The 24867-nt window shown below is 47.8% G+C and overlaps 1 protein-coding gene across 4 annotated transcripts in view; it reads left to right on the plus strand.

Moving 5' to 3' along the window:
• Positions 1-24867, plus strand: part of LOC137647045 (mpv17-like protein 2) — a 79948-nt gene that overhangs the window by 22611 nt on the left and 32470 nt on the right. For all 4 annotated transcript variants that reach the window (XM_068380185.1, XM_068380186.1, XM_068380188.1 and 1 more), the window contains one exon: positions 18909-19049. In XM_068380185.1, coding sequence (XP_068236286.1) covers positions 18909-19049 — 141 coding nt within the window. The remainder of the gene's footprint in view (positions 1-18908; positions 19050-24867) is intronic.

A 24867-nucleotide genomic window follows, 5' to 3' on the forward strand; every position in this document is an offset into this window, starting at 1 on the left:
CTTTAACGTCCAGTCATGCGAGCAGAAGGATACTAAGTCCATTCCGAAGAACTGGTACCCGGCATCTGAGCAGCCATATCTAAGGAAGGGTCTTGGATTCCAGGTCTGCCTCCGTAAGACCAGAGCACAGCAGCCTCCCTCTAAGGTGTCAGGCTTCTGTTCAGAGAACAGTTTGATGACCTTAACTGACCCTGGGCTCCTATGGTTGTGAGTTCGGGGGCGGAAGATCCATTTGGCGATGGCTCAGAACACTTTAATGGAATGTTGCCTGCATTTGCCAGGATGAAGATTTCCCCCTTGGAGCAGAAGGACTCCAATTATACCTTTCTGCAGGTTCTCTCATGTATCTGGAAGATCAAGTCTTTTGGGGAACCCGTATCAAGTTCTAGCTGAGGGAAAAAACACAGCCTTGGACCTGTTTCTACAACACCCTCAAGGCCACTAAGGCTAAGGTAGCCTTGCCTTGATCAAGGAGGGTCAAGGGGGCCAAGAAGAGGGCTTACACCCCCTTGGAAAGAGTCTTGCAGTCCCTCAGGTTTGTGAACTCATCTTGTTTCTTTTACTTTATGTACAATAGAGGAAGCATTATGAGATCGTCGACGACAATCCATCACTTTTCCCTTAGATCCAGCATTCCTGGCTTTAACCCAGAATATGTCTCTGAATAAGCTTACTTACTTGTCTGTGGCTTTCTCTGCGATTGATGCCGCAAACATGGAGCTTAATGGGTGCGGTCGATGTGGTACCTGTTCAAGAATGAAGAATTTTCCACTGACCAGAAGGAGGCGGCAATTGTCCGCTTTCCTTCTTTCAGGCGCCAGGATGGTGGAATTCTCCACCCACAACATCCTCAACCATTGGATCAACTTGGTTTTGAGACTATGGGACGCAGCTGTCTCAAAAATCCCAGAAGCAGGTGCCTAGGCGGGAAGCTATGAAGCTTCGCAACTCCTCGATGGACATTCCCTCCCTCTTCTACATGGAGGACATCAAGGTAGATGTCTAGAGATAGAGGAAGGCGAGCTAGGACCTCCTCCTTTATTGGGCCATGACTTCTCTCCCTTACTCCTCGGCACTACCATCGCAGCAATTGTCCCTGATGAAATGTCCAGGACATAAGAAAGGGTCTCAACGACCTATGCAGGCAGCTTCAAAGAAACAAGGACCTAAGCAGCCCTTTCAAGCAAGAGGCTCTAAAGGTAGAGGAGTGAAGGAAAGAAAGCGTGGCTGATCCACTAGGGGCCATTCCTCCTACCAGACCACTGGTGGGAGGAAGCCTAAAGAGCAGGTGGCATATGTGGACGTTCCACGGAGCCAAACCTTGGTTGTTCTCCATCCTCAGAGCGGGATACCACATCCCGTTCACTCTCTCCCTTCTCTAACCCTACAGTCAGCGGTGTAAAGTTCCTACATGATGGGATCCATGAAGGAACAGGCTCCTCAGGTCAAAGTCCAGACCATGTTGAATTAGGATGCTCTCCAAGAGGTCTTAGACAAGTCCTCAGGCTTTTACAATTGACTTTTTCTTTGTAAAGAAGGCATCTGGAGGCTGGAAAGCAGTCATAGACCTCTCAGACTTGAATGAGTTTGTCCAACAAACCCCGTTCAAGATGAAGACGGCCCAGACAGGCTGTCAGACTGAAAGACTTCATGATAACGCTGGATCTCAAGGATGTGTACTTCCAGATCCCCATTCATCCATCGTCAAGGAAGTACCTGAGTTTCACTCTAAACAACAAGATACTGTATATCAATTCAAGGTGCTGTGTTTCAGCCTGTCCATAGCACCTCATTTGTTCATACAGGTGTTCTTTCTAGTGTCTACCTGGGCGCACAAGAACGGCATTCATCTCCTTCATTATCTAGATGATTGGCTAAGTTTTGCAGACTCGAGGGACACCCACTCCTCCATCAAGACAGAATTCTCAAGGTTTGCACATGATCTGGGGATCTTGGTAACTCACAAGAGGTCCTCACTGCAATGCTCTCAAGATCTGATATATCTAGAGATGACAATAGGCACCAAACTAAGCAAAGTCTTTCTGTCAAAATAAAGAATAGAGAGCCTGTCGCAAGACATGCTACCAGCACATAGGTGTCTAAGGATGCTGGGGCACCTATCCTCCTTGGAGTGATGGGTCCCTAATGGCTGTCTGCAAACTTGTTCTCTCCAGTGACAGCTGAAGACATTCTGGTCTTAGGACAAAGACCCACCAAACCTTTTGGTTCCAATAGGGTAAGAGCAACCCACCAAACCTTTTGGTTCCAATAGGGTAAGAGCAAAAGAGACCTGAGCTGTGGGTGTGAGACATCAACCTGCTCAGGGAAGTAGACCTCTCTCATCCCCCAGAATTGATGCTCTTCACAGATGCATCAAATGAAGTGTGGGGGTTCACTTGTTGCACCACACGACCTCCGGGCTCTGGTCCAACTGAGTAAGTGTCACATGAACCTCCTGCCCTTAAGCAATTCAATCAACTCATTTCAGGACACAGCGTGGTGTTGATTAGCAACAATACCACCGTACAGTAGTTGCATATATAAACAAGCAAGGAGGTAATTTTTCACAGCCCCTCTGCCATCTTGCTATGGAGATAGTTGGCTCCAAGTGGTCTTTGAAACATCAGATAGCCAACAAAGTTTTGACTTTGTGAGATACGCTAATGATCGACCTGTTCACAACGTCCCTCAACCGAAAGCTTCCAGTATATTACTCTTCAGTACCGGATCCCCAAGCAGTCTGGCAGGATACCTCCCAACACCAGTGGGACAACATGGACATCTCCACGTTCCCCCTCCTTCTGTTTAGTAAGGAAGCTACTGAACAAGGAAGGGCATCGCAAGATCTCTTGATGACCCTAATAGCTCCAATGTGGCAGCATGCAGAGTGGTTCTCAGACCCCCATCTGCTCACAGAAGCACTGAGGGAGCTCCCTCCACTTCCCAATTTACTCAGACAACCACACTTAAAAAAAGATTTTCCACAAAGCAATAGCTTTGCTATGGCTCCAAGCATGCAGGTTATCTAGCAAGAACTCGCAGCTAGAGGCTTTTTGCAACCAGTTGCGAGAAGTATGTCAGGATACTTCTGAGAGTCATCTTCTGCCGTCTATCAGGCAAAATGGGACATCTTTTGGGGTTGGCGTCATAATTGGGGTATCACTCTTCTCAGTGATTTTCTTGTACTTTAGGTAGGAAAAACTCTGATCAGTATCAGCAGTGAAAGGCTACCGTTCAGCCTTGAGCAGTCAACATTATCTGCCGACGGTCTTCCGCCCGCGCCAACGGTATTCCATGCCTGGGTGCCAATGGTCTCCCGCGCGAGCGCTGATGGCCTTCCGCGTGCACGCACGTCAATGATCTTTCGCGCGCGCGCAAACGGTCTTCTGCATGCGGGCGCCGATGATCTCCTGCGCCAATGGTCTTCCGCACGCGCCCGCCAGTAGTCTCCACGTAGTACTCTCACGCACGCGCCATTTCACCCGCCCTTGCACAACCAGTTACATGCTTCAGTGCATTCTAGGGAGAATGCACAAAACTACACAGTGACTCACTTTGCGCCAGCGCTCTTCCGCACTTTCCTGCGCCCTCCTGCGCAGTTGTGGTCTCAGATCCAATGCGCCAGCTTTTGCCAAAGAATCAGGGCTCGCATATCCAATGCACCAGCTCTTGCCTAAGAGCCAGTGCTTGCCTGCTCTCCAGGCAGAATTTGAGCACCAGCATCATCCTGTGTGCCATCGCTCCAGTACTCTCCTACAAACTCGCGCAATAGGCAGTAAAAAGGAATAAAACTTTTTGGATAGGTCACCATTCCCCCATTCCTCCCCGCAAACACAACATTTCCACTGGGAAAAGAGGAATAAGGCTTCACAGAAGGATTCAAGATCCCAAAGATTCCATCTTACAAGGGGAATCGAAATGGGGAATCCTTGGTCCCTGTCTCTTCTGAAGTTTATTTTTCCCTTGACAGACCACCGTCAGCAAACAGGAAAGCATCAACAGTCTGATCTCTAGATCACTGTTTGCTGATGGCTAGTTCACGGTTTACTGATCGCTAGGTCGCCGATCACCAGATCACCAATTGCTAGCTCAATGCTGATCTTTGACCTCTAGTTCCTCCAATGACTAACGATCTCCGATTGCTAGCGTTTCCAATCACTGATTGCTAGCGTTTCCAATCACTGATTGCTAGTCAATAACCAGTCATCAGCTTGGTGATCACTAAATCACCGATGGGCAGCTCATCTTTCTTCGATCATTGAACTTAGCTTGCTGATCTCTGACCAGCCCATCTTCAGCTTGCTCATCTCTGACCAACCAGGGGGGAACCATAATCAGTTTGTTGATCTCTAACTCACCATCGGCTCACAGACCACCAATTCATTGGTAATCGGCAATTCGCCAGCAGTTCGTGACTTGAACTTACTAGTCTTACTAGTCAACTTCTTCCTGTACAGTAGTTTTCTAGATCAGAAGGTACGTATACAACATACTTCTTGCTACTGGCCGTTCGCCATCACTCTAAAGTGATCGGCAAACGTTCGACAACCCTCAACAACGGCTTGTCGACAGGGAACTACTTGTGAGCACTCTCCAACTGCACAGTAACCCCGATACCCAACGGTTAATTAACCATTGATTAACATTCGCCAGATTGATTCTATTCTAAGGAATAGCATCAATCCCATCAGGGCGCATGGTAAGGCTAAGCGTTGCCTTCCTTCTGTTAGTTAAAGGAACTCTCTCTTAGAGAAGTATTCTTACACTGGGTATCGTGCCTGATCCATTACGACACGAGTCAAGACTCCAGCATCGACAATCTTCCATGCAAAAGGATCCGCGAGGAACTGTCCCTTTGGGTCGATGTCCACACCATGTTGGAGTTTGAACAAGGGCTAAGACCTCAGGTCGTCATTTTCACACTGGACCTAAAGGACACTTACTCGCAGGTCCGAACCATCCATCTAGGAAGGTTGGAAGATTCAGTCTAGACAAACAAGAAACACCAGTTCAAGGCACTGTGCTTCGGTCTTTCCACTACACCCATCCTGGTCTCACAGGATCGGCTTCTGTCTCCTCTGTTTCGGGACGAATGACTGACCTTAGCAGACTCAGTGGCAATCTTGCATTAACACCGGAATTTCTGAAGTCTTTTTACCAAGATCCAATGATCAGGGTAAACCTGCGGTAGTCTTCCCTACTTCCCTCCCAGAAGACTGGGGTATCTGGGAATAATTCTAGACACCAATCTCCACAAAACCTTCTGGAAACGAGAACGACTCCCATTCCAAAGGGAATTGAGTCGGACTGGAATCAGACCCTCGATCCCCCAAACATTCTGACCCCCATGGGACTAGAAGTTTGGACAAACCTCAAGGGATGGGTGTCGTCGAGAATCTACAGAGCGGCATAACCTTCTCATCCTTCCCCACCCCTCAGACTTGAGGTTGTGCTTAGAACATATCAAAAGAGGAGAGGAGGGACCTTAGTGCTGCACCACACGACTTCAGCCCTCTGGACAGAGTCCGAAAGTACCTTCACTTCAATTTCTTAAGAAATGAAGGCCAACTTTCCGGTCCTTCAGCAGCCTCATCGGTTCCTAACAGACCACTCAGTGATGTGATGGACGACACACCACACACCACATAGAGACTCACATCGACAAGCAAGAAGGAACTTGCTCGTAACCTCTTCCCATCTAACAGTATAAACACTAAGATGGGCCAAAGTCCGTTCGGTACCACTATCAGCCCGCTTCATTCCAGACTAGAAGATCATGCTCGCCGACAATCTGTGCACAGCATCTCTGATAAGGTATACCGAATGGACTTTGGATCGCCTTGTAGCTGACAAAGTCTCGACTTTACGGGGTCCTCCAACCTGGGATCTGTTCACAACGCTCCTGAATCTCAGGCTGCCATTACTCCCCAGCCCTAGACCCCAAGGCTCTCTGGCAACAACGTTGGGTACAACAGTGACGTTTACGTTTCGTCCCTGTTTTATCTGGAGAAGGGCACTCGAAGGCTAGAACATCGGTCAACCTCTCAAGGACTCTCCTAGCTCCGCTATGGCATTATGCAGAACGGTTTCCAAACCTTTTGCAGCTCCTGCTAGTCTCCAAGAGAACCCTCTCCACATCACAGACAACCCACTTCGACACCTACCACAAGCTATAGCTTTGCTATGATTGTACGCCTGGAGACTACCCAATACCTCTTTTGCGAAAAGATTGTCTAGATATCTGAGGAATTCTTCAGCATCAGTCTACAAGGCAGTATAACATCTTGTGTGGTTGGTGTCATGTGAAAGTGTCTCCTCCACTCGATACCTCAATTCCAGCAATAGCGGAATCCTCGAGTATATACAAGAGGAAAAGATCCCTTATTCAGTTTCAACAGGTAAAGATGATCACAACCTTGATCCTTCACCTTCAAACTGAAAGAAAGGGACACCCTCTCATCGATAGACTTTTCCCAACTCATACGGACATACAACTTGCCTTTTCCCAGTCGAAATTGAGACCTTCCTCTCGGAACATGGTTCAAATTCTCCGATCCCTAAAGAGACCTCCTTATGTTCCACTTCACCAGGCAACAAATTTTCTCCTGATTTAAGAACACAGTGTTCCTACACACTCGGACAGCAACCATACGAGTCAAGGAACTTAATGGTCTCTCTTTCGACATCGCCTTTATTGAGAAGGGCGAAAGACAATTTTCAGTTTCGTCCCTGAGTATGTCGCCAGACACAATCTCCAGAGGTGACGGATCCTACACAAGTCTCCACTCGGTAACGGACGATCCAGATCATCCGTTACTGTACCCAGGGTAAGGTATGAAACTTTACCTAAAGAAAACGGCAACAGCCCACCCGGGTCCCTTCTCTTGTCATCCGCACTGGGAGAGACTAGAGGAGGATCACCGAAACATCATCTCAACATGACGACTCACAGTGTCAGGGGCATAACTATGCCCCTAGTCTTTCTTAGCAGATTATTCTGTGACGCAGGTTTTACAAGAAAGGATGTGAAAGCTCCAGGTGACTTTCACAACCTTTCTCCTTTAAGATGTGACCCACAGGAACTCGATACGATCTCTATCGCTCCGGTGGTGGCTGCACAACAGTTGGTTGTATACCTCAAGCTCCTTATTGGACAAGTAGCAGAAGGTTGAGGGCACTGTTACCCGGTTTTAGTCTGCGTGAATGAAAAGATTTGACTGGCTCTTATTCTTTTCTTCATCCTACCCTCTCGTGGGGAAAGCAGCATCCTGGGTTCTCTGCATAAGCTGACCTCAAACCACTGCAGCTAAACCATGCTCCCTTGTGTACCTAGTATTAAGCTAATACTGTTGCGTCCCCATACCCTGGCGAGGTGGTATTGGAAAAGTCTTGGTTACATCAGGGTTTTCCTACATATACTCGGAATAACTTTACCTAGACAGTCACACTTCTGCAAGTCTCAACACACAGCTTGCGTAGGCAGTGGACCTTGCGTAGCAAGGTTTTAGCGAGGGCAGGGACTCCTTATTTTTGAGTACTAACATACTCAGATGAGGAGACCCCGGGCAAAGCCAACAGCCAGATTGGCAGGGACTTCCACCCTTCCTAATGGGTGAGTCACCCCTAATAAATAGCGTGGTTTGTATTCCAGTTACGAAACAAATGACAAATTCGTAGATAATTTGTATTTCTCCTAACTATACAAACCTTAGCTATTTATACAAACTTGCCCGCCATCCCTATCCCCCTTGAAGTCCTACCTCCAAGCAAAGTGACTAAATCCCAGGTGTGGGTAGTTAACCCTCGCTAAATTTTAATGGCTCGTCATTTCAGCTCCGCCAAAAGTATAACCCCAAATAAATACCTAAGGTTTATATAGTTAGGAAAAATACAAATTATCTACAAATTTGTCATATTTTACTTTAATCTATATATTAATATTTTATGCTAAGATACATACGCGCTGAATGGCCTTGCAGCTACGGCGCTTGGCTCCGGGCCAAAAACTTCACAAATCAATCAATCCACCCGACAGCAGAATAGAGAGACTGGAGAAGGCCCCTTCAAGCTTCAAGACTTGCTAGCAGCACATAGGTAGGTTCTTCTTATACGACACCTGTCCTCCTTGGAGCGCCTGGTGACCAATGGATGGCTACACATACTGTCTCCAGTGGCAGATAAAGATCAGTTAGGCTCAGCACAAGGACCCAAGGTCTGAATAGGGCCTGAGCAAGAGACACCTAAGGTAGTGGTTATCAGATGCTAACCTCTTCAGATGGGTAGATCCTCCTCCCCCCCTCCAGAAGTGATGCTCATTACAGACGCATCTAAAAAGGGTGGGGAGCTCACATGTTTCATCACACGGCCTCCGGACTCTGGTTTGAGTCCAAGCGATATTGCCACATAAACCTGGAAATGAGGGCAGCCTTTCTGGCCCTCCAACAGTTCCAACAGAATTTTTCAGGACAGCCTGTGGTGTTGATGAGCGACAACACCAGGGTAGTGGCGTATATAAACAAACAAGGAGGTACCTTTTCGCAGCATCTATGTCTTCTAGCTATGGAAATGCAAAGATGGACGTAAGACAACGCCCTGGCCCTATCAGCCTGTCTCATCCTGGGCAAGAGAAATATTCTCTCAGACAATCTGAGCAGAGCGTCTCAGATACTATAGTTGGCTACGAGTGATCTTTGAATCATCAGGTAGCCAACAGAGTTCTGACTTTGTGGGGTTTGCCGACATCAGACCTGTTCATAATATATCTGAACAACAAGCTTCCGATATACTGCTTGCTTATACCAGATCCCCAAGGACTTTGGAAATATGCTTTCCAACAACAGTGGGACAACATACATGTCTATGCATTCCCCCTTTTGCCTATTAAGAGTATTACTCAACAAGGTAAGGTCATCCAAAAAACTGTCAATGACCATCATAGCTCCGATGTGGCACCATGCCGAATGATTTCCGGACCTTTTACATCTGCTTACAAAGGTATCGAGGGACCTTCCTCCACATCACAATTTACTCAGACAACCACACATGAATATTTATGACAAAGCCGTAGAATCCCTATGACTTCATGCTTGGACGTTACCCAGCGTCTCCTCTCGAAGAGAGGCTTTTCGCAACCTGTTGTGAAAAGGATGGCTGATTACCTCTGGGAATCTTCAGCCGCAGTCTACCAGGAACAGTGGACACTCTTCTGTGGTTGGTGTCGTGGAAGTGGTATCATTCCTCTTGATGCCACTATCCCAGAGATAGCCCAGTTTCTCCTTTACCTCCGGAAGGAAATTTCCTATCAGTCTCGGCGATGAAAGGCAACTGCTCGGCCTTGAGCCTCACCTTTAGACTGAATAGAGTTGATATTTCCTCTTCGTTGGAATTGTCTCTCCTCATACGGAGTTTCGAACGTACCTGTCCTCAGGCGGAAGTTAGACCGCCACCATGGAACTTGTACGTGAACTGCGATCCCTGAAAGGAGCGCCCTACGAGCCACTGGTTCAGGCACCAGATCTTCATGTGACGCTTAAAATGGTCTTCCTGCTCTCCCTGGCCTCGGGAAAGAGAGTTGGTGAATTGCACGGTCTTTCCTACATCATCTCCCATTCAAGGGGATGGGGACAGGTAATGGCTGGCTTCGTCCCTTCCGGTTTGAGAGTCTGTAATGTAACTGATGACTCAGATCAACTGCTACTATGCCCAGTGAGGTCACTTGAGGTGTTACCTCAAACGAACTTCAGGAGCTCATCCTCGAGTGGACAGAATGTTTGTCACCATAGGGAAGGTTAAGAGGAGGGTCACAAAGAATACAATCTTAAGTCTGGATTTGTAAGGTCATAGATCAAGCCTTGAATCCTCTCCTCTGCAAGTCTGGAAACCAAGAGCTCATGATGTTAGGGGCATAAAAACGTACCTAGCATATAAGAAGAATTACTCTTGTCTTGCAGGTTCTACAAGCAGACGTGTGGAAGCGTCAGACGACCACTCAAGCTCCTTGAGTTAACAAGTAGCAGATAGTTGAAGGCAGACATTACCCAGGATTAAATGTGGGATGAATGATGAGTAACTGGCTTCTTCTTTTTTTCATCTTCCCCTCTCTTGGGGCACAGCCCTACGGTATGCTTTAAGCTGGCCTCTGCTGTCTGCAGGTAATAACCATTTTCCTTGTGTAACCTCATATATGTTCATATATTTATTATATCCCCATTTCCCCTAGCGAGGTGGGAATTGGGCAATGTCCATTGGTTTATTCAAGGAAGTCCTAGGACACCAAGAATTCTTACTTGGACAAGTCATATTGTTTAGTTATTACACAATCACACAGGTTGCTCATGTCGCTACGCGTGCACATGCATGAAGTTTAGTGAGGGGTCAGGGCAAGTCCGTAATGAGCTCGTGCGTAGCATGGAGGAACACCTCGGGTCAAAAATCAGCCAGTTGGTTAGGACTTCCACCTACCTTAGGATGAGTCTTCCCTATAGAGTAAAGAGCAACAGGGTTTGTATTTAGTAAAGGAACAAATGAGAAATTTGAAAGTAATTTGTATTTTTCCTAACAATACAGTACAAACCTTGAGCTCTTTATACAAATTTGTTCTGCCAGCACCTATCCCTTGCAAGTCCTGCCTGCAATCAAAAGTGATGAAAGAACACAGGTGTGTGTGCATGAGCGGGGTAGCCGGTACTACCCTCTACCCCTCACCGTAACTAGTTTTGGGTAGTTCTGCCTCACTAAAAGTGTTATGGCTAGTCTTTCAGCTTCTCCCAAAGTATATTCCCTCATTTCTTTAGGAAAATTACAAATTACCTCTACTTTCAAATTTGTCATGTTTTATAATAGTTTTTATATACTGTACTGCTGTGCGGTAAAAAGAACTTGTTCCGTAACCGAAATACAAACCACGCTATTTAATTAGGGTATTACTTTCGGCATAGCTGAAATGACGAGCCATTAAATCTTTAACGAGGGTTTACTAGCGAGGGGGTAGCTAGCTACCCCTCCCCCCCTCACACACCGGTGAGTAGCTCACTTTGCTTTTGGCTCAGGTGATGAACAGACGTGTCTGCTCCCACCCTCGCTTATTGACAGCCTTAATCTTTTTTGCTTTTTCTTTGCAGTGTGTGCTTGGAAGTTGGCCTCTACCATCATGCGGAAGGGTTCCGTATTACCTGACCGCCCTTGTGGTACATTATGTCGGCGGTCGAAACGGACCCTCACACCTTATGTCCGTTCTGCAGGGGCCAACGGTGTGATAGAGACAAAGTGTGTAGGGAGTGGTCTACCTCCCAGTGGGAGAGGTTTTACCGGTGCCGGAAGAAGAAGTCCAAAAGGGATCTTTCTCCTTCAAGGGTTTCCTTGAAGAAAGAAAATTCCAAGGACTCTTCTTCCGTAGCCCGAATCTGCTACGAAGCTCCCGCTCGAGCGGTAGCATAGGCCGTTCTTTTGTTGACCGACCTCGGGGTTCGGGAGAGGCAGTTGCCTACCATAGCGAGGCAGCTCCTACTCCTCCCCCGGGGGAGGATTTATCTACTAACACTGTTGCTAATGATAATTTGTTGCAGCTTTGGGCTTCCTTGGTGCTTAAGGGCTCGCCCTCCAGGGAAGCCTTGTTTGACTTAATCCAGTTGGGGGCTGCTGTCAAACAGTCGCCGGTGGTAGCAGAGGTTGACCCTCTGTCTATCGTCGACGTTGTTGTGCAGGGGCCTCCGACGAGTTAGGTCAAACCCCGGCCTTGGTTCCCGATGCAGCTGAAGGCTTAGTTTCTCCCTCCAAACATCCTTTGAGGGAGGAGCTAAGTCCAACGGTCTCTCCTACAGGTGAATCTCCCCCTCGGGGGAGTTCACTGACAGAGACTCCTCTTTGGAGGACTGACGATGGTCTGCCTGCCGCCCCCAGAGGACGTATCTGTCGGAAGGCTCGCCCTCCTCTTCGCCGTAGAGGCCTTCCTTCTCCTCACAAGGGAGTTAGGAGGCGCCTCTTCGGCTCTTCTCCGTCGCAATCCCCCACAGAGGATCCTCCTCGCTGTGCAACGACCGTTGCAGTTGCATCCTCGGACCCCTCTGCTGATCGTTCTCCTTCGCCTGCCAGACCTTCGGACCTGCCGTCTCCGTTCCTGGCTGCTGACGCGCTTTGGGCGCCCACACATCCCGTTTTCCAACGGGCACCGGTCCCTTCGGGGCAAAAGGGGCTTTCTCACAATGTGAGCAAGTCCTTCAAGCGCCAGGTATCCCCTGCGCTCCAACATTCTCCTGCGCGCTTGCGCACAAGCGCTCGCCTGCGGTGAAGTCCTCTCTGCTCAGAACATCATCTGCAGCTGAGACTACTCGCCATCGCTCTCCTGCTCGCCAGCGCTCTCCTGCTCGCCAGCGCTCTCCTGCTCGCCAGTGCTCACTTGCTCGCCAGCGCTCTCCTGTTCGCCAGCGATCTTCTCCTCGCCAGCGTACATCTGCGCGCCCTCATCTTGATGCGTGCCCTACGCGCCTACGATCTCCTGCTCGCCAGCGTTCGCCTGCACTCCATCATTCGCCTGCGCGCCCACAATCTCCGGATCTGGGCGCAAGAATTAAGAACCGAGTTTCTCCTTCTTTTCAGCGTTCGCCTACGCGCCATAGGACCCTGCCAGCTCGTCAGCCATTGCCTACGCGCCATCGCGCGCAGACACCAGTTCCTGCTGTGTGCCCTCCTGCACGCCCACGCGCTAGGGGTAACACTCCTGCGCGTGGGCGCTTACCTAGAGCTCGCCGAGATCCTGAGCGCCCACGTGCTCGCGAACAATCTCCATCGCGCGTGCAAGCGCTTGCACTCCCGCCTGCGCTTCCTGCTTCTCCAGATCGTGCAACTGCGCGCCATCGATCTCCTGAGCGCCCGCGCGCTCCATCGCCTGTGCGCCATCGCTCGCCAGTGCGCCAACGGGCCCTCTTGCCATCTCTGAGATCTCCTACGCGCCCGCGCGCACCTTCACCTGTGCGCAGTCACTCGCCTTCACGCCCTACGCTCCATCGCTTGCCCGCGCGCCATCGCTCGCCCGCGCGCCCTCGCCATCATCCCCGCGCGCCCTCGCCATCATCCCCACGCGCCCTCGCCATCATCCCCGCGCGCCCTCGCCATCATCCCCGCGCGCCCTCGCCATCATCCCCGCGCGCCCTCGCCATCATCCCCGCGCGCCCTCGCCATCATCCCCGCGCGCCCTCGCCATCATCCCCGCGCGCCCTCGCCATCATCCCCGCGCGCTCTCGCCATCATCCCCGCTCGCACGCGCGACCAATCGCCAGAACGCGATCCTAGTAGGGTACTATCGCGCGAGCGCCAGCGCGATCCCCAGCGCGTTTCTCATCGGGAGGCACAACACAAGCTACCGCGCGAGCCTACAGGAACGGGAGCAACCAGGTCATCCTTACGTCTCCCCCCCCCGCAAGCGTGCTCGCAGGAGGGAGGGAAATCACCAGATGGATTCAGGAACCAATGTTCCTCTTCTTCCCTTTCCTTCCAGGCAGGTCCAGCAGTCGTGTCTACTCCAAAGGATTGCCCGATGCCCCTCCCTTCAGAGGGAGTCTCTGACAGCGCTGCTGTCAGTAAGCTGCCATAGTTTGGATCCCTCATCAGAGCTGTCGTACAGGCTGTCAAACCTGCCTTCGCTGAGATGGGTCTCAAAACTATGGCAGCTCCGACCCCACTGAAGAGAAAGAGAGGAGTAGAAACCGTGGTAACTTCTCTGAGGGTCAAGCTGGCTCCTCGGACATCCTTGAGGAAGGCATCCTCTCCCCCCCAGACGTTTTCTCCCTCTCCCGTGGACGAGCATTTTCCATCCTCAGGGGAGTCTTACTAGGTGAGGCGGTCTCCCATCGCACCAATGGGAGACACCCCACCTCGCGCTGGAGAATCGTCCCAGGTTGGAGCAAAGAAGAGACCTCAGACGTCGATGTTGGAGTCCTGTATTCCTCCCAGGAGGGAACCCAAGGATTCCAAGACAGTCCCCAAGTCATCCTCAAGGATCCGTCCAGAACCTACAAGACCCGCGGAGAACGTCCACGTGTCCCCCCAAGAAGAACCTTTGGGGACGGGAGACTTCGCTGCCAGTTCTCCAGGAGGGGAGCCACAAGAGTCAGAGCATGCCTTCTGGCAAGTCCTGACCCTGATGAGGCATCTCAACAGGATTCCCAATCCTGAGATTCCTCCTTGCGAGGGCAAGGACACAGTCCTGGACCGAGTCTTTGGCACTCAGAAACCTGCTAAGGCCAGTGCAGCTTTGCCCTGGTCCCGAGGGATGAAGAGTGCCAGGGATAAGGTCGAGAGCCAGCTCTCCGAGCTCGCCTCCTCCAACAAACTCCTCCCGCCTCCTCGCGTCCAACAGAGGAGGTACTTCGAGATCACGGAGGAGGCTTGTTTAGCTCTTCCCCTGCACCACTCTGTGGAAGAGCTTACCAAGGGAGTCCCTCTTGAGAGACTCTCTAGCTGGCAAGTGACTTTCTCGGCGACAGAGATCATAAGCCAGGAGAAGGTCGCGAAGTGTGCCATGCAGGCTACTTCGTGGCTTGACATCTGGCTGGGATCTCTTGGCATCCTGTTGCGATCCGAAGATTTGTCTAAGGAGAGCACCAGGAAGGCCCCGAAGACCTTCCTCCTCTCGGGCACCCGCACCATTGACTTTCTGGCCCACAAAGTCTCGAACTTGTGGGCCAACTCAATCCTGAAACGTCGTGATGCGGTAGCAGAGAGGTTCCATGCGAAGGTCCCAGCCGTCAAGGTCAGCAGGCTCAGACATTCTTCCCTTCTAGGGAAGAACCTGTTCGAGCCTAAAGACTTGGAACAGGCAGCCGAGAGGTGGAGGAAGTCCAACCAGGACTCCCTCCTTCATAGGGCTCTTACATCAAAGCCCTCTAAACCTCCGGCACCTCAACAACCTTGCCCGTCCAAGACAACGAAACTGGTTGTGGCAGCGAAGGCAAAAAGTCCTCCAGGGGAGGAAAGGATCCTAGAGGGAGCGGCCAAGGCCGCAAACGCTAGGATTGGCAGTCCCCCTGCATGCCCACCAGTGGGGGAATGCCTTCAAAGTTGCACAGACAGGTGGCAGCAACTCGGGGCCAATTCCTGGACGATTTCCGTAATCAGTCAGGGATATCGCGTCCCGTTCATAACTTCTCTACCTCCCCTGACAGCGGATCCAGTGTCGTTGAGCTCCTTTGCCATGGGATCGGCAAGGAGCCAAGCCCTATGGGCAGAAGTCCAGACCATTTTAAGGAAGGGCGCTCTCCAGGAGATCGTCGACGGTTCCCCAGGCTTCTTCAGTCGACTTTCTTGTAAAGAAGGCGTCTGGATTCTGGAGACCAGTCATCGACCTCTCAGCCCTGAACAGGTTTGTCAAACAAACCCCGTTCAGCATGGAGACGGCGGACACGGTCAGACTTGCGGTGAGACCACAAGACTTCATGTGTACACTGGACCTGAAGGACGCGTACTTCCAGATCCCAGTCCATCCATCTTCAAGGAAGTACTTAAGATTCAGCCTAGACAACAAGATCTACCAGTTCAAGGTGCTGTGTTTCGGTCTCTCCACAGCACCTCAGGTGTTCACCAGGGTGTTCACACTGATTTCTTCCTGGGCACACAGGATCGGCATCCGTCTCCTCCGCTATCTGGACGACTGGCTGATCCTGGCAGACTCGGAGTTGACCCTTCTTCGACACCAAGACAAGCTTCTGGGACTTTGCCAAGATCTAGGGATCATGGTAAATCTCGAGAAGTCTTCCCTGCTTCCAACTCAACGACTGGTATATCTAGTTATGATCTTGGACACCAATCTCCACAAAGCCTTCCCATCAGACGACAGGATAGCAAGGCTGAGGAGGGTCGCAGTTCCTTTCCTCAGACGAGAAGAACTCCCAGCCCAATCGTGGTTACATCTCCTCGGTCACCTTTCTTCTCTGGCCCGTCTAGTTCCAAATGGTCGCCTCAGGATGAGATCCCTGCAATGGCGACTCAAGTCCCGGTGGAATCAAGGACACGATTCCCCGGACATCTTGGTCCCAATGGGTCCTGCGGAACGGACGAATCTTCAGTGGTGGATAACAGAGGAAAACCTACAAAAGGGAGTGGATCTTCTCGTCCTCCCCCCCGGATTTGATGCTGTTTTCGGACGCCTCAAAAAAAAGGGTGGGGGCCCAACGTTCTGAACCACAGGACTTCAGGCCTATGGTCAGAATTAGAAAAGTGCCTCCACATAAACCTGCTAGAAATGAAGGCTGTGTATCTGGCACTTCAGCAGTTCCAACAATACCTGGCGGGTCACTCCGTGGTGGTGATGAGCGACAACACCACGGTAGTGGCTTACATCAACAAGCAGGGAGGTACCTTTTCACAGCAGCTATCCCATCTTGCAGTAGAGATACCGAGATGGACCGAAGTCCACTCGATTCCACTATCAGCTCGCTTCATTCCAGGCAAGAGGAATGTGCTCGCCGACAGTCTGAGCAGGGCAACTCAGATAGTGAGTACCAAGTGGTCTTTAGATCGTCTAGTAGCCAACAAAGTCCTGACTTTGTGGGGTTCCCCGACGGTGGATCTGTTCACGACAGCCTTGAATTTCAAGCTCCCGCTGTACTGCTCCCCAGTCCCGTACCCCAAGGCACTCTGGCAAGATGCCTTTCAACAACGGTTGGACAACATCGAAGTCTACGCCTTTCCCCGTTCTCTCTGATGAGAAGAGTACTCAAGAAGACCAGAATATCGGTACAGTAAACCTTTCGATGACCTTAATAGCTCCGCTATAGCATCACGCAGAGTGGTTCCCGGACCTTCTGCAGCTCCTGACGAAACTCCCGAGAGAACTTCCTCCTCGACACGAGCTACTCAGACAACCACATGCCAACATCTTCCACAAAGCCATAGCATCGCTACAACTTCACGCCTGGAGACTATCCAGCGTCTCCTCACAGAGAGAGGCTTTTCGCAACAAGTTGCGGAAAGGATGTCTCGACACCTGCGAAAGTCATCCGTAGGGGTCTACCAGGCAAAGTGGAGAGTCTTCTGTGGTTGGTGTCGTGGAAGGGGTATCTCTCCACTCGATGCCACTATTCCAGCAATAGCGGAGTTTCTCGTGTATTTGTGGGAAGAAATGCGCCTTTCAGTCTCGGCAGTGAAAGGCTATCGCTCAGCCTTAAGTCTTGCCTTCAGGCTCAAAGGAATGGACATTTCCTCTTCGCTGGAACTTTCTCTACTCATACGAAGTTATGAACTTACCTGCCCCCAGTCGGAAGTGAGACCTCCTCCATGGAACGTGGTTCGAGTCCTCAGATCTCTTAAGAGACCTCCTTTCGAACCACTACGCCAGGCTTCTGATCGCCACCTGACTTGGAAGAGGGTGTTCCTGCTTGCTCTGGCCTCGGCCAAGCGAGTCGGCGAACTTCATGGTCTCTCGTATGACATCGCCCATTCAAGGGGATGGGGAAGGTAACGTTCAGATTCGTCCCGGAGTTTGTAGCCAAGACTCAGAATCCAGGAGTGCCGGACCCCCTGTTCGACTCCTTCCGGATTTCGAGTCTCCGTTCTGTAACAGATGACCCAGACTATCTCCTATCTTCTACTGTGCCCAGTAAGGAGTCTGAGGCTCTATCTTAAGAGAACAGCTGCAATTCGTCCTCGGGTGCAAGCATTGTTCGTGAGCACAGGAAGAACGAAGAGGAGGGTCACTAAGAATACAATCTCAGCTTGGATTCGCAGGGTTATCTACCATTCCCTGAATCCTGACCCTCCTCTGTCACGTCGCCCTAGGGCACATGATGTCAGGGGCATTGCTACGTCCCTGGCATTCAAGAGAGATTACTCTGTGATGCAGGTTCTACAAGCAGGGGTTTGGAAGCATCAAACGACCTTCACAGCCCACTACCTGCAAGACGTGACCCACAGGAGGCTCGATACATTCTCTATCGGCCCTGTGGTGGCTGCACAACAGCTGGTTTAAACCTCAGGCTCCCTAATGGACAAGTAGCAGAAGGTTGAGGGCATTGTTACCTGGTTTTAGTCTGCATGAATGAAAAGGTATGCCTGGCCCGTATTCTTTTCTTCGTTCTCCTCTCTCTTGGGTAAAGCAGCATCCTGGGTTCTCTGCACAGCTGACCTCAAACCACTGCAGGTAAACCATGTTTCCTTGTTTTCCTAGTATTAAGTTAATACTGTCACGTCCCCATACCCTTACGTGGTGGTATTGGGATCGTCCTAACCTAGATTTCCATCTAAAGGACTCCAGGTCAACTTCCTAGGACGAGTCACACTTCACTCCTTCACACACTAGCTTACATAGGCCGCGGTCCTTGCAGAGCAAGGCACTTGTGAGGTGCAGGGACTCCTTATCTTGAGTTCTAACACTCAGATACCGAGTCCCCAGGCAAAAGCTAAAGCCAGTACGGCTGGGACTTATCACCCTACGTAAGGGTTAAGTCACCCTAATTAAATAGCATGGTTTGTATTTCGGTTACGGAACAAATGACAAATTCGTAGATAATTTGTATTTTTCCTAACCATACAAACCTTAGCTATTTAATCAAACTTGCCCGCCAGCCCTGTCCCCCGGGAAGTCCTACCTCTAAGCAAAGTGAGCTACTCACTGGTGTGTGAGGGGGGGAGGGGTAGCTAGCTAGCGAGGGGGTACCTGTAGTACTGTAAACCCTCGTTAAAAATCTAATGGCTCGTCATTTCAGCTACGCCGAAAGTAATACCCTAATTAAATAGCTAAGGTTTGTATGGTTAGGAAAAATACAAATTATCTATGAATTTGTCATTTTATTCCATTTTCCTAAGCAAGGTTACCTTTGCTTATGACTGTAATGCTGCGTAAGTCATTACTTTCTAGACAGTATATCAAGACAATTGTTATTTTTACATCATTACATTAATGATTTTTTCCGCTGCAGACATGTCTCCAGGATTTTCGGCTTTAAAAAAATTTTTATTGAAGCCAACGGGCATTCCCACACGTCTTCGGAGTAGAGTAAATGCTGCTTTCAACAAGCATCTTTTTATGACAAATGTTGTAATATCCTTAACGTTGTCAGGTAAAGTGACTATTCAAGCGTTTTTCTTTGATAAATTCTATGTTTGACATACATTAGTAAAAAATAATAATTTTAATTCCTTATCACCTAAGATTTACAAGTTTGTACATTAAATATTTGTGCACTTGATGCCAAACAAACTATTATTCAATTTTATCTGCCAACGGCAGTAAAGTAAACTAGTATTGAGTGCATTAAAATAATGGTTACCAAGCTGTTTTAAAGAGGTACAGTAATATTATTACTGCTTTCCATTTTCAGCTGCCATCACCTTGTTAAAATATAATGCTGCTCTACTTATTCATTAATGGTATATATTTCCTCCCTTTTTCCTTACCCTTTACAAATTTGATGGTTTATTTGCCACTAAAGGTTATGCAAATTTACAATTCTTATTTGTAAAGAAGAATACAGTGGTAGAACCCCAAAGGCCGCAATATGGAATTCAAACCAGTACTGGTAAAGTAATTCTAAAGAATAATCTTTACATACAAAAAATGAAGATAAAATGAAATAAGACTCATATTAGCACGATAAACATAAAGCATTTTCTCCAAGTTTGAACTTCTGAAATTCTTGTGGAGAACCTACAAAACTAGGATGATGATGCTGTTTATAATTTGCATTGTTGGATTAGATTTATTAGAAATCTATAAAATTCCTGACTTTTAATGCCTTTCATCAATGTATCGTACAGTTTCCCATATTCTACCAATTTAGATATTTCTTTTACCATTTCTACCACCTATCATCCATTATTTGTAATTTATGTATCACCATTAAAAGTTATAAGGAAAGAGATGAGTTAGACAGTGTTATATTTAAATTTAATTTAGTACTTGTACTGATAACGATAATGGTAATTTATGAAAGACATTAAAATAGTTTTGTATCACAGACTGCTAATTTTGAAAATAAGACAGTGACATAAGCATTTCATATTGAATCTGGCCTTGTGACCCTTCCACACTAGCACTTGGCCATCACGTGTCACTCAACTTATATTATATTCCCTTGTGTATGGCTTCCTTATATATTTATTTATTCCTATATGGATACAAACTTCCAAGTAATTTATACAGATTTACTCCTATGTCAATTTTCTATGACCAGAAAGACTGCTGGTCAGAGTTACGTTGTGCTGCGAGGCAAGCTCCACCCTTCTGGTCGTGCTGTTAAGAGGCTGTCATCTCTTGCTACTCTAAGATCACAACTCACTCCACACTAATAACCTTGCATTGGTTTTTGTGCTTTTTTGTGCATTATGTCTAGTGATGATAGTGTAATGTGGACTTGCCCTGGTCGTGATGGTCGCCCTCGTAGCACTTTCATGAGTCAGGTTAAGATAGATCCACATCCTCTTATCCCGAACTGCGGTGGTGAGAGGTGTTCCATAGAATCTCCATGCAAGTATTGCAGGGAGTGGCCGTGTTCTCCCAGTGGAAGAAATATTCCTGCCATAAGAAATACGATGAAGGAAATTGTTCTCCTTCCTCGTCCTCTTTCTTGGCTAGCAAGATGTCAAGTAGGTAGTAGGTTGGCCAGGTCACCAGCCGCACGTTGAGATACTACCACTAGAGTGTTATGGGGTCTTTTGACTGGCCAGACAGTGCTACATTGGATCCTTCTCTCTGGTTACAGTTCTTTCCCTTTGCTTACACATACACCAAATAGTCTGGCCTATTCTTCACAGATTCTCCTCTGTCCTCATACACCTGACAACACTGAGATTACCAAACAATTCTTCTTCACCCAAGGGGTTAACAACTGCACTGCAATTGTTCAATAGCTACTTTCCTCTTGGTAAGGGTAGAAGAGACTCTTTAGCTATGGTAAGCAACTCTTCTAGGAGAAGGACACTCCAAAATCAAACCATTGTTCTCTAGTTTTGGGTAGTGCCATAGCCTCTAAACCATGGTCTCCCACTGTCTTGGGTTAGAGTTCTCTTGCTTGAGGGTACACTTGGGCACACTATTTTATCTAATTTCTCTTCCTCTTGTTGTGTTAAAGTATTTATAGTTTAGATAGGAATTATTTATTTTAATGTTGTTACAGTTCTTAAAATATTTTATTTTTCCTTGTTTCCTTTCCTCACTGGGCTATTTCTCCTGTGGGAGCCACTGGGCTTATAGCATTCTGCTTTTCCAACTAGGGTTGTAGCTTAGCAATTATTAATAATAATAATAATTAAGCTCGTTTCTGTGACACAATATTCCCTATCCCGTTCCTCCTTTAACGGAGCCATCATGGACTCCAGTAACTGAGGATAACAGCCAAGATATGATCACTTTTGATATTGATGGCAATTTTATTCATGTCATGACTCAGAACCCGAGCGATCCAGTCCGTGTGTCCTTAGTGCCTGATTACACTGATTTACGTAGATCTCCTTCGCCTCCCACTATCATGATTAGTGGCGAGCCCTTGATGGCAGAGTTCCAGTAGGATGACTTTACGCTTCTTGAGTTATCACTCTAGAAAGCATCAAAAGTCTCTCCTCGTTCTTACCTGAAAATGCCACACTCGAATCAAGACTGCTGTGTCCCCCCGTACTGAGGCGGCCCTGTTCGAAGATCCTTATCTTTCACCCACTCGTTCATGCAACTCTAGTTTGCCTCGTACACCCACGGTTCCTTGGCATCGCTCTCTCGAAAGAATTCTCCATGCTCGGCCTAGAATTCCCCTATCATTTCTTCTGACATCATTCCACAGTCTAGAGATACAAGATCTGATCATGCTATTCGTGCCCAATCTCATAGACGTGCTTAGGTTACTCACAATTATGTATTTATGTTAACCTAGGTTGATTACTGGGTAACCTTTACCTCTAGAACTCATTTACTTCGCTTGGATGCTATGCATCCAACTTCGAGACATCATATCAATGACAAAACTGAAAAACATCGCAAACATGGTCCTCATAGGAGGCGTCATAAGTGGCCTTCCTCTGAAAGATACTGTACTATTCTTCTCATATGTCAAGCTCTGATAAAATTCCATGTTACTCCCTCTCATGCTTACGGAGGTAGAGAACATTACCAGAGGAGCGAATATGATTCCTCCCAGTCTTTCTCCATCCCCTCATCTCATCATTCGCGTAATGATATCTGGGAAAGTTAGGACTTATGTGCTGTTCTTAAGATGGAACCTCACTATGCGCCCAAACAGGAACCACATCAGAATGATCATTCCCTACCTGTTGACCCTGACATTGCCAATCTGGTATGGTACCCAATGTACCAAGCGGCAAGTTAGCCAATCTACCTTCCACTTTCTCTGAATTCAAAATGCAGAACATGAAAGTTGCAGCCATGTCTGCCATTCAGGCCTGCTCTTGGCTGGATCACTGCACTGATCAAGAGCCCTGTCCAGTTTCACAATGACAAAATATGAAGAACAAGAACGTTGTCACTCAGTTTGAAGATCTTTCGAGATTGGGAGTCATAGCTCTGGAGTTTCTACTCCACCAGACAGTTTCCCTGTGGGGCAACTGCATCCTCAAGAGACATGATACTGATTTGGCCAGATGTACCAAATACAGTAGCTGTCCTCCAGAGATGCCCTGTGTCTAAGTAAATCTAACTCGGTGGGCTTCCCCACAATGTTCCTACTTTCAGAAGTAGCTGCAGTTATTAATAAGGCTAACCAGTCTTCCATTGCTCCATTCAAGCCCACTATTCCCCTGAATGCTGACTTTAGTGTTCCTGAGGAACGACAAGTCCTTCTCAGTCACTGCAATAAAAGGCTATTGCTCAGCTTTGAGCTAGGTATTTAAACTGAAGGGACTTGATCTCTCCTCTACTTGGGAAATCTCCACTCTCATCAGTTTTCAACAGACCTGCCTTCCTCGGGAACTTGAACGTCTCTCTTGGAATGGGATTAAGGTTCTTAAGATGTCCCCTTACGAACCCTTACATAAAGCTCTAGACAGGGATCTTACCCTAAGGACTTTCTTCCTTCTTGTCCTAGACTCAGCAAAGAGGGTAAGTGAATTATATGGCTTATCCTATCTTACTTCACATTCCAAGGGGTGGAGAGAATTACCAGTCTCTTTTGTTCCTGAGTTTGTGGGTAAAACACAAAATCCGGCTATACTTCACTCTAGATTTGACTTTCACAATCATGTCTCTCAAAAAGGTAATTGATAATTTGTATAATCATTTACTCTATCCCGTAAGTACAATCAGGAAATACCTGAAGAGGGCAGCCCCTCTCAGTCCTACAATTCATCATCTGTTCGTGAGTACTGGTTGTTCCAAAAAGAAAATCTCTAAGAATACTATTTTATTTTGCTTGCAAGAAACTATTATGAGAGCATATAAATCCCCAGGGGAAGCATCGCAAGAACCACTTGGTGACCTAAATACTTAGTGCAGGGGTCTAGAAGAGGCAGACCACCTTCACAGGCCACTATTTAAAACATTAGCTATGGTAAGCAGCTCTTCTAGGCGAAGGATACTCCAAAATTAAACAACCTACTTCAACTTAAAAAAAATCTATGTGAAACAAATGCTTCAATGAACAATGGTAGCTCACTTCTCAATCCCATATTATGAATGGGTTTAAGGATGCCTTTTCAAGGTAAAAACTGTTACATGGTGCTGTTTGGAAGCAAAGGCTTCATAAATAGAGGACTCAAGTTGTACCAACACATCGGTCGTTGAGTGCATTTTTCCAAATCTTCTCCATATACCACACTAGTCTTACATTGACCATCTTCTCCATGATCTTATATAAACAAGATGTCAATGCAATTGGTGGATAGTTTGTTGCTAAAAACTATCCTTACCAGGTTTTTAAAAATGCTAAAATAATGGCTAGTTCCCAAACACTTGGATAACCGTGATCATCCCATATTCTATTAATAATCTATCTATTCTATTTACAAAGGCACTTCCCCCAATTTTTGGGGGTAGCTGACATCAAACAAATGAACAAAACGGAACCCTCCCCCGTTACCCACCACATATGAAGTTTCATACCCTGAATCCCCTACTGCTTCTACCGCCGCGGTTACCAAGGCGCCCAAGGAAGCAGCAGAGCCTACTGAAACTGCGTCACAATCGTTCGCCATTCATTCCCATTTCTAGCATGCTCTCTTGCCTCTCTCACATTTATCCTCCTATCTCCCATCAACTCTTGCATTCATCATGTTCTTTAACAGTCACTTTCCATTCTCTCAACATGGCCAACCACCTCAACACATTCATATCCACTCTAGCTGGTAAAGCATTTCTTACACCCGGTGTCACCCTCTCTACTTCGTTCCTAACCCTAATCGAGATACACTAGTCATACTCCTCAGAAACTTCATCTCAAACATTCAATTTCTGTTTCTCCGTCACTTTCATCCCTCACAACTCCAATCCATTACATCACAGTTGATAAAATCACTTTCTCATACAGAACTCTCTTTACATTCATGTCTAACCCTCTATTCTTTACCACTCCCTTCACTGCTCCCAACACTTTGCATTCTTCCTTCACTCTCTAATGTACATCTGCTTCCACTCCACCATTTGCTGCAACAACAGACCCCATGTATTTAAACTGATCTACTTCCTCGAGTAACTCTACATTCAACATGACAATCAACCTCGCACCACCCTCCCTTCTCGTGCATCTCATAACCTTAGTCTTACCCACATTAACTCTCAACTTCCTTCTCTCACATACCCTTCCAAACTCTGTCACTAATCGACCAAGTTTCTCTTCCGATTCTGCAACTAGTACAGTATCATCTGGAAACAACAACTGATTTACCTCCCATTCATGATCAACCTTATCTATCAGTTTCAATCCTCAACCAAGCACTGGA

This window comes from Palaemon carinicauda, chromosome 9 (assembly GCF_036898095.1).
Source record: "Palaemon carinicauda isolate YSFRI2023 chromosome 9, ASM3689809v2, whole genome shotgun sequence".
NCBI classification, from domain to species: domain Eukaryota; kingdom Metazoa; phylum Arthropoda; class Malacostraca; order Decapoda; family Palaemonidae; genus Palaemon; species Palaemon carinicauda.